Genomic DNA, 12,201 nt, shown 5'->3' on the forward strand with positions numbered 1-12,201 from the left:
GAAAGAATTTCTATTACTTATCACATAGGACTGGTGTGAAGATTTGTTATAATGCCTATAAAAGGCCTCACTGAGTGCTTAACAGAGGTGTCCATTACAGTAAGTTACATTATTATGTAATTATTAGAAAGGGGCATAATCTTACTTTCTAGGAAAATACTTCCCGTTAACCTGTTTCAATAAAAGCTTAACAAAGATACGAGTTAAATTGTCAGTGTTGTATTACTATGCTAACCATTGCATGCTATCTACTATAAATGTTGTTTTGTTTTTGTTTTGAGACAGGATCTCACTCTCACCCTGTCACCAAGGCTGGAGTGCAATGGCACAATCTTGGCTCACTGCATCCTCAATCTCCAGGGCTCAAGTGATCTTCCCATCTCAGCCTCCCAAATAGCTGGGACCACAGACATGTGCCCAGCAAATTAAAAAAATTTTTTTTGGCCGGGCGCAGTGGCTCAAGCCTGTAATCCCAGCACTTTGGGAGGCCGAGACGGGCGGATCACGAGGTCAGAAGATCGAGACCATCCTGGCTAACATGGTGAAACCCCGCCTCTACTAAAAAATACAAAAAACTAGCCGGGCGAGGTGGTGGGCGCCTGTAGTCCCAGCTACTCGGGAGGCTGAGGCAAGAGAATGGCGTAAACCTGGGAGGCAGAGCTTGCAGTGAGCTGAGATCCGGCCACTGCACTCTAGCCTGGGCGACAGAGCCAGACTCCGTCTCAGGAAAAAAAAAAAAAAAAAAAAAAAATTTTTTATACAGACAAGGTCTCACTATATTACCCAGGCTAGTCTTGAATGCCTGAGCTCAAGTAATTCTCTCCCCTCAGCCTCCCAAAGTGCTGGGATTACAGGCGTGAGCCACTGTATCAGGCCCTGGCCTCCTGGTTAAGGGATTAGTCCAAAATAATTCTCTGAAGGAGAATTTTCAAAGGAATAACCTGTTTCTGCAATTTGGTCCTTCTTTGAATGATCCAGACAAGGCTATCAGCCAGTATATAAAATAACCAACAGGGTTAAAATTATCAAAGCAGAGTAATTCATCTACAGTAATTATGCAAGATGACCCTGAACAATTAATGGAATGAAATATCTTGTCAAGCAAAACATGGTTAGGAAGAAAGAAGTTACTAGAAAAAAAATCTGCCTTGATAGTTATGGGATAAAGAAGCTTCAATGAATGAAACAATAAACCAGCAGAGGTGAAGCTGCTTTCCATAAAATTGGTTTTACAAAGCTGAGGAGAGATGATACAATAAAGTTTCAGAGCATCTGAGTTTTTCTCCTCCACTGTGGGAACTGGAAAGGACATATACAGAAAGGCAAAGTACTCAATTTTTTACTTTAAAAAAGATATTGGGCATGACTTACATATTTTATAAATGGGGAAAACACACACAGATACCTTTTTTCTGATTTGCTAGATGATGCAGGGTTTGGGGGTTCTGAAGATGTTACTCTCACTGAAGTCTGTGTGGGAGGTGGATTGCTAAACAAGAAATTGCTAATTAATCTCCAGATGGCAAGGAATGGATAAAGTACTGTTCCCAACAAGGTCCAAATGTCTCCGCTGGAAGAGTGTACAATGGATGCAGTTGGTCTTCCTGCCTAGAAATTAAGAAATAAACAAACCTAGATAAAGACTACATTAGTACAATCACATCATACCTAAGGTTCCAGACAAAACTTTTATCTGGAAAAGGAGGTCCTACTGATTTTAGTTTACTTCAAGAGGGTGAAATGATATCTTTTGCTGTTTTTCAGGTATATATAAACTTCTGAAGACTCCCAGAAGTTTTTAAAGATAAATTATAATATACAATATTATAATTGCATAATACTATATATTATATATACAATAATTGCATAATACTGTATATTATATATACAATATTATAATTGCATAATACTGTACATTATATATACAATATTATAATTGTACAATACTGTACATTATATATACAATATAATTGTATAATACTGTATATTATATATACAATATAATTGCATAATACTGTACATTATATATACAATATAATTGTACAATACTGTGTATTATATATACAATATTATAATTGCATAATACTGTGTATTATATATGCAATATTATAATTGCATAATACTGTGTATTATATATACAATATTATAATTGCATAATACTGTGTATTATATATACAATATAATTGCATAAAACTGTGTATTATATATACAATATAATTGCATAATACTGTACGTTATATATACAATAATTGCATAATACTCTATATTATATATACAATATTATAATTGCATAATACTGTATATTATATATACAATGTTATAATTGTATAATACTGTACATTATATATACCATATTGTAATTGTATAATACTGTATATTATATATACAATTGTATGTAATTGTATAATTATTTGGAGCTCTGTTTAAGAGAAATTGTAATATACAAACTAGAAAGTAGTTCTCAGTGAAATGAGCCACCTATTTTTTAAGAATATTAAACTTTTATAAGAAAAGTCTTTCTTGCTGATTAAAAAAAACGTTTAAACAATGAAATCCTGATTACTGGAGAGCTGTTTTGGGGTGGGGGACATGTCTAGTATAGAGCAAGGAAAATTATGTTAACCAGGACACAGAAGACCCAGGCTCTCATCCCAGTTATGGCACTTAAGGTAGGACCTTGGCAGCAGTCATTTAAGCTGTCTTAACTTCTTTTCTTCACCAGAGATTAAAATATTGTTGTGCAGATAAAATGGGATAATCTGTTTAAATATTCATGTTATTTTTGTTAAAATAATGTTTTTTTAAAAAACTTGGCAAACAGTAGAGCGTATATAAATAAAAGACACTAAGTGTGTGGATTAGGCTGATAATCTGCATTTCTTATTGTCTTCTAGTGGTCATTTTTTCGTACACAAAAATATGTGAAGAAAAAAGTTGAAAATTAAACTATTTCATGTCTCACAAGTAATATCAGCAATACAAATAAAGCACAGGATAATGGAATCATAAATTCATCTAATTATTGGATAACTTGAATTTTAATTACCCACAGTATACCTCTGCACTTCCTTTCCCCTAACTGTAAGAAATGAAGAGTATGATAAACAGATAATGATAAGAAGAGAAAAAAATGCATCTGTATATACATACTGGCAACAGTACCACCGAAGCGCTTGGGGCAAGTTCCAAATCCAGTAACTTCTTTTTATAATCTTCTTTGGTAAATTCCCTCCTGGGAAACATGGTTGCTAACGAAAAATTACCATAAGTGTTGCCAACAGTCTGTAACATAAGTTTTAAAAACTTACAAGGGTGCCTTTAAAAGTAAGATATTACATTACTCAGATGAATCCAAAATGACTGCTTTAATTAAAATTGCCTTAATTTTAAAAGTTCATTACATGTAAACTCAAAAAAAGGTATAAAATTGTGCTTCCAGCCCCTAAGCAGCTGAAAAGCTATCAAATCCAAACAGTTTTTAAAAGCTTCTATAACTCAAAGATGACCACAAAATAGCAAAATGTAGTTCCTAAAAACACAAATAAATTGAGTAAAAATGGACAACTGTGTATCTCCTTTAAGTACTGCTGCAGTTCATCATTAGGTTTTCACTATCCTTTGGCAAACTTACATTAATGTCTCATGAACACACATTTGGATTACAGGTAATCCCTATTAAGAATCTGGACTAGACCAGTATTTCCCTCATATATACCTTCAGGAAAGGTAGCCTCCTCCTTGTCTCAAGGCACAAATGGTCCATAATTAACCTACATGATACACACAATCCCAGATCCAGGAACGTACAATGGACAGCACCATAATTACCCTCACAATGTTAAGTCTCTATATACAAAAATCACTGTAAAATCTTAGACATCTGTGTATCTTTCCCTAGAAGATTCCAAAGAAGGAGATTAACTTTTTTGTAGTTTATTTTTTTTTATTTTTATTTTTTACCGTAGATCACACATACCCCTCACTGTTCTCAGTAACTGTACTGAGGTGGAGTTTTTTTGTTTGGTTTTTTTTTTTTTTTTTTTTTTTTTTTGAGACGGACTCTCACTCTGTCACCCTGGCTGGAGTGCAGTGGCGCGATCTAGGCTCACTGCAAGCTCCACCTCCCGGGTTCACGCCATTCTCCTGCCTCAGCCTCCCGAGTCGCTGGGACTACAGGTGCCCACCACCACGCCTGGCTAATTTTTTGTATTTTTAGTAGAGACGGGGTTTCAGCATGTTAGCCAGGATGGTCTCGATCTCCTGACCTCGTGAGCCGCCTGCCTCAGCCTCCCAAAGTGCTGGGATTACAGGTGTCAGCCACCGCGCCCAGCCTGCTTTTTGTTTTTTTTTGAGATGGAATCTTGCTCTGTCCCACAGACTTCAGTGCAGTGGTGCAATCTCAGCTCACTGCAACCTCCGCCTCCTGGGTTCAAGCGATTCTCCTGCCTTAGCCTCCCGAGTAGCTGGGATTACAGGCGCACACTACCACATCCGGCTAATTTTTGTATTTTTAGAATAGACAGGGGTTCACCATGTTGGTCAGGCTAAGTCTTGAACTCCTGACCTCGTGATCCACCCACCTCGGTCTCCCAAAGCACAGGGATTACAGGCATGAGCTACCATGCCTGGCCTGAGGTGGGGTTTTAATAGGACAAATGTGATCAAAGATCTCTTTTCCCCATGTAGTCCCTTCTTCATTTACCTGTGGCAACAGCAGCGAAACTCAGGATAGGGGACACATTGTGGGAGGCTCCAAGACAAAAGAAGAATGAAAGCGTCTATTTGGGACTGTTTCTACTATAAAGCTTAGGGGGAAACAGTTTTTAAAATCAATGTTTACATTGTCTAGCCTAATTCACCAGTGCAAGAAGGTGAACAGCTTTTGAGGTGTCCTTCTCTTGAAACCTGTAAGTAAGAAGCCCAAAATGGGGAGAAAAGGTCTGGTGGAAAGATCTGAATCCAACTCCCTAATTTTAACCTTGAAGTTATATATATGAAAAAAATACTGATACATATAATGAGCCTAGAACTCAAAGGACATCTGATACTCAGAATCCATTTTGAATAAGGAATCAATCAGGAAATAAAAACAAATTGAAAACTACTTATATCTTAAGATACTCTATTCAGATTTTGAGTAAAGCCACCTTTTGGAAGTAAATTCCTGAAGAAGATACTATTGTCAATAAAGTTTACTGCCTCTTTTTGCTTAGCCAACAGGTAGATCGTAGGAAAATGACCAGCCCCTAAGCAATCTGTAGGAAATGGAGAGAGGACTGAGAAAAACTGCTTACATTTCAGGGTAGTGGGACAACTCCCTCACATTAGACCTTCGGGAAATCTACTTGCTTGTCACTCCTCCAATAAGTCTACTAATCAGTGAAAAAAGTTCCCAGTGGCTGGGCTAGGTGGCTCACGCCTGTAAATCTCAACACATTGCAAGGTTGAGGTGGGAGGAATGCTTGAGCCCAGGAGTTCAAGACCAGCCTGGCTACATGGTGAAACCCTGTCTCTACAAAAAGTACAAAAATTAGCAAGGCATGGCAGTATCTGTAAGTTCCAGCTACTTGGGAGGCTGAGGTGGGAGGGTCGCTTGAGCCCAGGAAGTCGAGGCTGCAGGGAGCTGTGATCGCACCACTGCACTCTGGCCTAGGCAACACAGTGAGATCCTGTCTCAAAAAATTTTAAAAAAGAAAAGTTCCCAGGACCTATTGTACAGTATCAGCAAATTCCTACTTCTGCACACAAAGCAGATATGTTACTCCCATATGCACTAACACACAACAGAATTTCCACAATATCTCAGAGGTGTCTTGTGCCTCCCTCCTGGAGAGGTCACAATTTATTCACATTCAACTTCTGCTTTGAAATTTTCCCTTCCTATAATTTAGTAACCTATACATCTATTTTTACTACAACTCAAGACATAAATTTACCTGTGCAGCAAACTGCCTTGCCTCTTCCAGAGGAGCATCAGAAGGGAACTGATTTGTAAAGGAAGAACCATCAGGAAGACGGAATTGAATTCTTGCAACAGTGCTATCAAAAAAGAAAACTAAAGTCACAATCTTCACCTCTGTATATTAACAATATCACTAAGTTACAGAAAATGGAAGTGGAAATATGCAATGACAATAGTTTTTTCCACCATATCAGATCTTTTTATTTGTTAATAACTGCTTTACTGAGATTCATCTTAAAAAATTAACCCTTTTAGGCTGGGTGCTGTAGCTCACGCCTATAATCCCAGCACTTTGGGAGTCCAAGGTGGGCAGATCACCTGAGGTCAGGAGTTCAAGACCAGCTGGGCCAACATGGCAAAACCCTCTCTCTACTAAAAAATACAAAAATTAGCTGGGCATGGTGGTGTATGCCTGTAATCCCAGCTACTCAGGAAGCTGAGGCAGGGAGAATTGCTTGTACCCGGGAGACATGGGTTGCAGTAAGCCGAGATCACGCCGCTGCACTCCAGCCTGGGCAACAGAGCGAGACTGTCTCAAATAAACAAAAATTAAGCCTTTTAAAGTGTACAATTCAGTGGTTTTTTAATATATTCAGAATTGTGCAACTATCATCATTATCTAATTCCAGAACATTTGCATCATGCCAAAAAGGAACTCCAACCCCGTTAGCAGTCACTCCCCATATCTTCCCTCCTCCAGACCCTGGCAACCACTAATCTACTATGAATTTGTCTATTTTGGGCATGTCATATAATAGAATCATACAGTATGTGACCTTTGTAACTTGTTTTTTTCATGGAAATTGTATTTTCAAGGTTCACCCATGTTGTTGCATGTATCAGTTCTTATTCTTATTGCTGAAAAACTTTGTTGTATGAGATACAGTTTACACATTCTTCAGTTGCTGGACATTTGGGTTATTAACACATTTTAGCTATTTTGACTAATGCTGCTAGGAATACTCATGTACAGGTTTTTGTGTGGGTGTTTTCAATTCTCTTGGATATAAACTGCTGTATAAACTGCTGCTGTAGAACCGCTGGGTCCTATGATAACACTATGCTTAACATTTTGCGTTACTAGCAAACTGTTTTCCAAGGTGGCTATATCATTTTACAATCCCACCAGTAACACAGAAAGGCTCCCAATTATCCACATCCTCACAAACACTTATTACTTTCTCTTTACATGTAGGCATACTTAGTGGGTGTGAAATAGTATCTCATTGTGGGTTTGACTTGATTTCCCTAATGACTAATGATGTTGAACATTTTTTCATGTGCTTACTGGCCATTTGTGTATCTTCCTTGGAGAAATGTCTATTCAAATCCTTTCCACATATTTGAACTGGGTGTCTTTATAATTGAGTCATAGGTTCTTTTTATAATCTAAACACAAGTCTCTTATCAAATATATGATTTGCAAATATTTTCTCCAATTCTATGGGTTGTTCTTTGCACTCTTTTTTTTTTTTTGAGACAGAGTCCCACTCTGTCACCCAGGCTGGAGTGCAGTGGCACGATCTCGGTTCACTACAACCTCTGCCTCCCTGGTTCAAGCGATTCTCATGCTTCAGCCTCTCGAGTAGCTGGGATTACAGGTGTGCACCACTATGCCTAGTTAATTTTTGTATTTTCAGTAGGGACGGGGTTTTGCCATGTTGGCGAGGCTGGTTTTGAACTCCTGGCCTTAAGTGATCCGCCTGCCTCAGTCTTCCAAAGTGCTGGGATTACAGGCGTGAACCACGCCCAGCTTCTTTGCAGTTTTTTATTTTTTTTTGTTTTTTTGAGATGGAGTCTCATTCTGTTGCCAAGCTAGAGTGTAGTGGCAATCCTGGCTCACTGCAACCTCCAACTCCCGGGTTCAAGTGCTTCTCCTGCCTCAGCCTCCCAAGTGGCTGGGATTACAGGTATGTGCCACCATGCCTGGCTAATTTTTGTATTTTTAGTAGAGACAGGGTTTCACCGTGTAGGCCAGGATGGTCTTGATCTCCTGACCTCGTGATCCGCCCGCCTTGGCCTCCCAAAGTGCTGGGATTACAGGCGTGAGCCACCGCGCCCAGTCAGTTGTTTCTTGATGATATCCTTCAAAGCACAAAAGTTTTAAATTTTGATGAAGTCTGATTTATCTATTTTTAAATTTTGTTCCTGTGCTTTTAGTGCTATGTCTAACAATCTATTGGCTACTCCTAGATCACAAAAATATACTCCTCTTTTTTCCTCTAAGAATATATATTTTATACAGTTTTACTTTTTAGTAGATGATCCATTGAGTTAATTTTGTACGTGGTGTGAGAGGTAAAGGTCCAAATTCATTATTTTGCATGTAGCTATTCAGTTGTCCAAGCACCTTTTGTTGAAAAGATTCTTCTTTCCCACTCAATAGTCTTGGTACCCTTTTCAAAAATAAACAGTTCATAAATGCAAGGGTTTATTTCTAGAGACTCCATTCTATTACACTGGTCCATACGTTCACCTTATATCATTACATCACTGTATGCTTTGTAGTAAGTTTGAAAATCGGGAAGTATGAGTCATCCATCTTCATTTTCCAGATTAACTATTGTGTTTTTTGCATTTCCATATGAATTTTAGGTTTATAATTTATGGAAAAAAGCCAGCTGGAATTTTGGTAGGAATGTTGACTCTATAGATCAGTTTGGGGAGGATTATCATCTTAACAATATTAAGTATTCTTATCTATGAACATAGGATACTTTCCATGTATTTAGGTCTTAAATCTTTCAACAATGTTTTGTCATTTTTAGCACACAAATCTTACACTTTTGTTAAATTTATTACTTCATTATTTTTGGAAAATTATTTTTAAAAAATAATTTTTCTGATTACAAAATACTACTTGTTAACTGTCCAATATGGAAATATGAAAAGGCAGAGAAGACAATAAGTATTAACCATAATCCAACTAGCAAGGTGTACTGGAAATCTAAACTTTTTTTGTCTTTTCAACATATTTTTGTTTTGGCAACTGCCTTCTTACCCTGCTATGTGTCATTCATTCTGGTATAATTATCAGTAACATTTCCCCCACCTCCTTCGCCACAGGGTTGGACATGTCACCTCCTCCAACCAGAGGGCCCACACATGTGGACACTGACTAGTCTGAAGGTGGCCACATGATCCAAACAGGGGCAATCAGAATTCTCATTCTCAATACAAGCATGAGAGAGAAAAGGTTAATCTCTTCTGTCTGGGATCGTGAATTCAAGGTCCTGAAAGTGCCAGGAGGTGCTGGGCTCTCCTGACACCATGGAGAGTTTCTCTGAGAATGAAGATAAAACAGAAGAAACCAAGAATTAAAAAGAGAGAGAGAAATTTTAATGATATCCTTTAGATCACTGGAAACAGCCATGCCTAACCAAATTCACCCTTGGATTTCTGAACTGCAGAGCCAACGTGTTTCCTCTTTTTTTTTTTTTTTTTGAGACGGAGTCTCGCTTTGTCGCCCAGGCTGGAGTGCAGTGGCCGGATCTCAGCTTACTGCAAGCTCCGCCTCCCGGGTTTACGCCATTCTCCTGCCTCAGCCTCCCGAGTAGCTGGGACTACAGGCGCCCACCACCTCGCCCGGCTAGTTTTTTGTATTTTTAGTAGAGACGGGGTTTCACCATATTAGCCAGGATGGTCTCGATCTCCTGACCTCGTGATCCGCCCGTCTCGGCCTCCCAAAGTGCTGGGATTACAGGCTTGAGCCACCGCGCCCGGCCGTGTTTCCTCTTTTGCTTAAAACTATCTGATGGGGGATTCTGACAACTGAAGAATCCTAATACGTATGAGATAAACATTATATTCATTTGGTTACAAATCATTTCTGTCTTTGGAAAACAGACATTTATTGGGCCCTTTTAAAGTTATTTATGTAGTACTTTTTTAGTGTACACTAACACGAAATGATAGATATCATTGGGAGCTGTCAAATTAATCAATATGTCCCTCTGGAATTGACTGCTTATAACCACAGTACACATCAGTGTTAAAAACCGCCTGTAATCATTCTCCTCAGCCCCTATGTGGAGAGATATTTCAGCATGAAATAAAGTACCTTCTTTCTCTTGTGTAAGATTCCCTCTTGACTTCCATTTCTGCCTGTTTGGCTAGCAAGGCAGCAGCTTTGGCAGCCTCTACTTCTTCCTTTGTCTTTGCAAAACGAGCAGCTCTCTCTGCACGGTCCTTTAAAACATCGTTAAAAACCAATTAGCTTTACTGCCAGAATGGTCAATTCACACAATTCCAAACACAAATATGAATGGAATTCTTTTTTTTATTAAGAGACAGGGTCTTGCTCTGTCATCAAGGCTGGAGTGCAGTGGCATAATCATAGCTCACTGCAGCCTCTGAACACCTGGGCTCAAGCAATCCTCCCACCTCAGATTCCAGAGTAGCTGGGACTACAGGTGCATGCCACCATGCCCAGCTAATTTTTTTCTTTTCTTGTAGAGGTGGGGTCTCTACACCACCTCTGGGCAGCTTTGTTGCCCAGGCTGGTCTCGTACTCCTGGTTTCAAGCAATCCTTCCACCTCGGTCTCCCAAAATTCTGGGATGACAGTTGTGAGCCACTGTGCCTTGCTGCCTGAAATCTCTAACACCATATGCAAACTTTAACATTCTGGAACTGTTACTTTTTAGTTTTATCAACTGTCGGAGACCAGAATTATTATTAAGGAAACAAGGACAGGAATTTGCTCACTATTGTATCTCCAAGACTGGAACGAGGTCTGGCACATAATAAATGCTGGGCCTGTAATTCTAGCACTTTGGGAGGCCAAGGTGGGTGGATCGCCTTAAGTCAGGAGTTCGAGACCAGCCTGACCAATGTGATGAAACCCCGTCTCTACTAAAAATACAAAATTTAGCCAGGCATGCTGGCATGCACCTGTAATTCCAGCTACTTGGGAGGCTAAGACAGGAGAATTGCTTGAACTCGGGAGGCGGAGGTTGCAGTGAGCCGACATTGCGCCGTTGCACTCCAGCCTGGGCAACAAGACTAAAACTCCATCTCAAAAATAAATAAATAATGAATGCTCAACAAAAACTTGTTGACTGACCAAATGAACAAAAAATATTAAGGTACGGATGGTTTCCTTTCTTTCTTTCTTTTTTTTGAGATGGAGTTTCGCTTTTTGTTGCCCAGGCTGGAGTACAATAGCACGATGTCAGCCTACTGCAATTTCCACCTCCCGGGTTCAAGTGATTCTCCTGCCTCAGCCTCCCAAGTAGCTGGGATTACAGGCGCCCACCACCACACCCGACTAATTTTTGTATTTTTAGTAGAGATGGGTTTCATCATATGGGCCAGGCAAGTCTTGAACTCCCGACCTCAGGTGATCAGCCTGCCTCGGCCTCCCAAAGTGCTGGGATTACAGGCATGAGCCACACCTGGTGGGATGGTTTTAATATGTATTGCAGCTGATGAATTCTAAAAGCAATTGTTGCAAAGTAAGCTTTATGATGTGCCTAAATCCTCTGAATGTTGCAAAAATGTGCCTGTGATTAGAGAAGACTACTAGGTACTTAGCTTATTTTCCAGGGAATCTTTAAAAGCTGCTTTCTGAATACTGATAAAAGTCATAAATTAAAAAAATATGAATAAAAATCACTTTGAAAAAAATCAACTCAATTTTAATCTTAACTATTTTAATTCATTTACAATTTCTAATAAAAGGAAGCTCATCATTGGTAGTCTATGAGTCACTAAAAACTACTATTTCTGTGTGCACAGTCTAGTAGTAATCTAAAGCTACTGTGCACAGAAAAACAATTTCATGAATGTCTAGAAACTTAAGACTTACCAATGCAATCTGCTGTTTTATACGTTCTCGAGCTGCCCTATCTTCTGCCTTTTCTCTGTTTCTTTCCTCCAACATTCTTTTTGTTAATTCTTCTTCTTGTTTTCTTTTATAATCCAACATTTCTTTTCCAGTTTTTCTCCTCTCAATTTCCTTCTTAATCTCTCTCTGAATTAAAGAAAAAGTTTTATGATCCAAAAACAACTTGAAAATCTGCCCCAGATATTTTGAATGTAAGGAAAACTGCAGTTAAAAAAATAAAACTTCATAAAATGTAAGTCTAGACGAGTTTTTATTAATGGCATGGTTAATGCTCAAATGTCTATCAATCTACAAATCATTGCCAGTGGTCTGTTAAGATAATAATGTAGTCAGCGTAAGTTGAAGGTAAGCATAATTACAGGCCTTTAGTCATGAGGTTAAATATATTACCC

General features: G+C 38.8%; 1 protein-coding gene across 1 annotated transcript in view; it reads right to left on the reverse strand.

Moving 5' to 3' along the window:
- The window catches only part of UBXN4 (UBX domain protein 4), a 43,868-nt gene that overhangs the window by 3,859 nt on the left and 27,808 nt on the right, over positions 1 to 12,201 (reverse strand). The window contains exons 8-12 of the mRNA XM_050750986.1: positions 11,771 to 11,935; positions 10,023 to 10,150; positions 5,937 to 6,039; positions 3,151 to 3,282; positions 1,406 to 1,608 (exon numbers count right to left, since the gene is read on the reverse strand). Of these exons, the coding sequence (XP_050606943.1) occupies positions 1,406 to 1,608; positions 3,151 to 3,282; positions 5,937 to 6,039; positions 10,023 to 10,150; positions 11,771 to 11,935 (731 nt within the window). The remainder of the gene's footprint in view (positions 1 to 1,405; positions 1,609 to 3,150; positions 3,283 to 5,936; positions 6,040 to 10,022; positions 10,151 to 11,770; positions 11,936 to 12,201) is intronic.

Source organism: Macaca thibetana, chromosome 12 (genome assembly GCF_024542745.1).
Source record: "Macaca thibetana thibetana isolate TM-01 chromosome 12, ASM2454274v1, whole genome shotgun sequence".
Classification (NCBI taxonomy): domain Eukaryota; kingdom Metazoa; phylum Chordata; class Mammalia; order Primates; family Cercopithecidae; genus Macaca; species Macaca thibetana.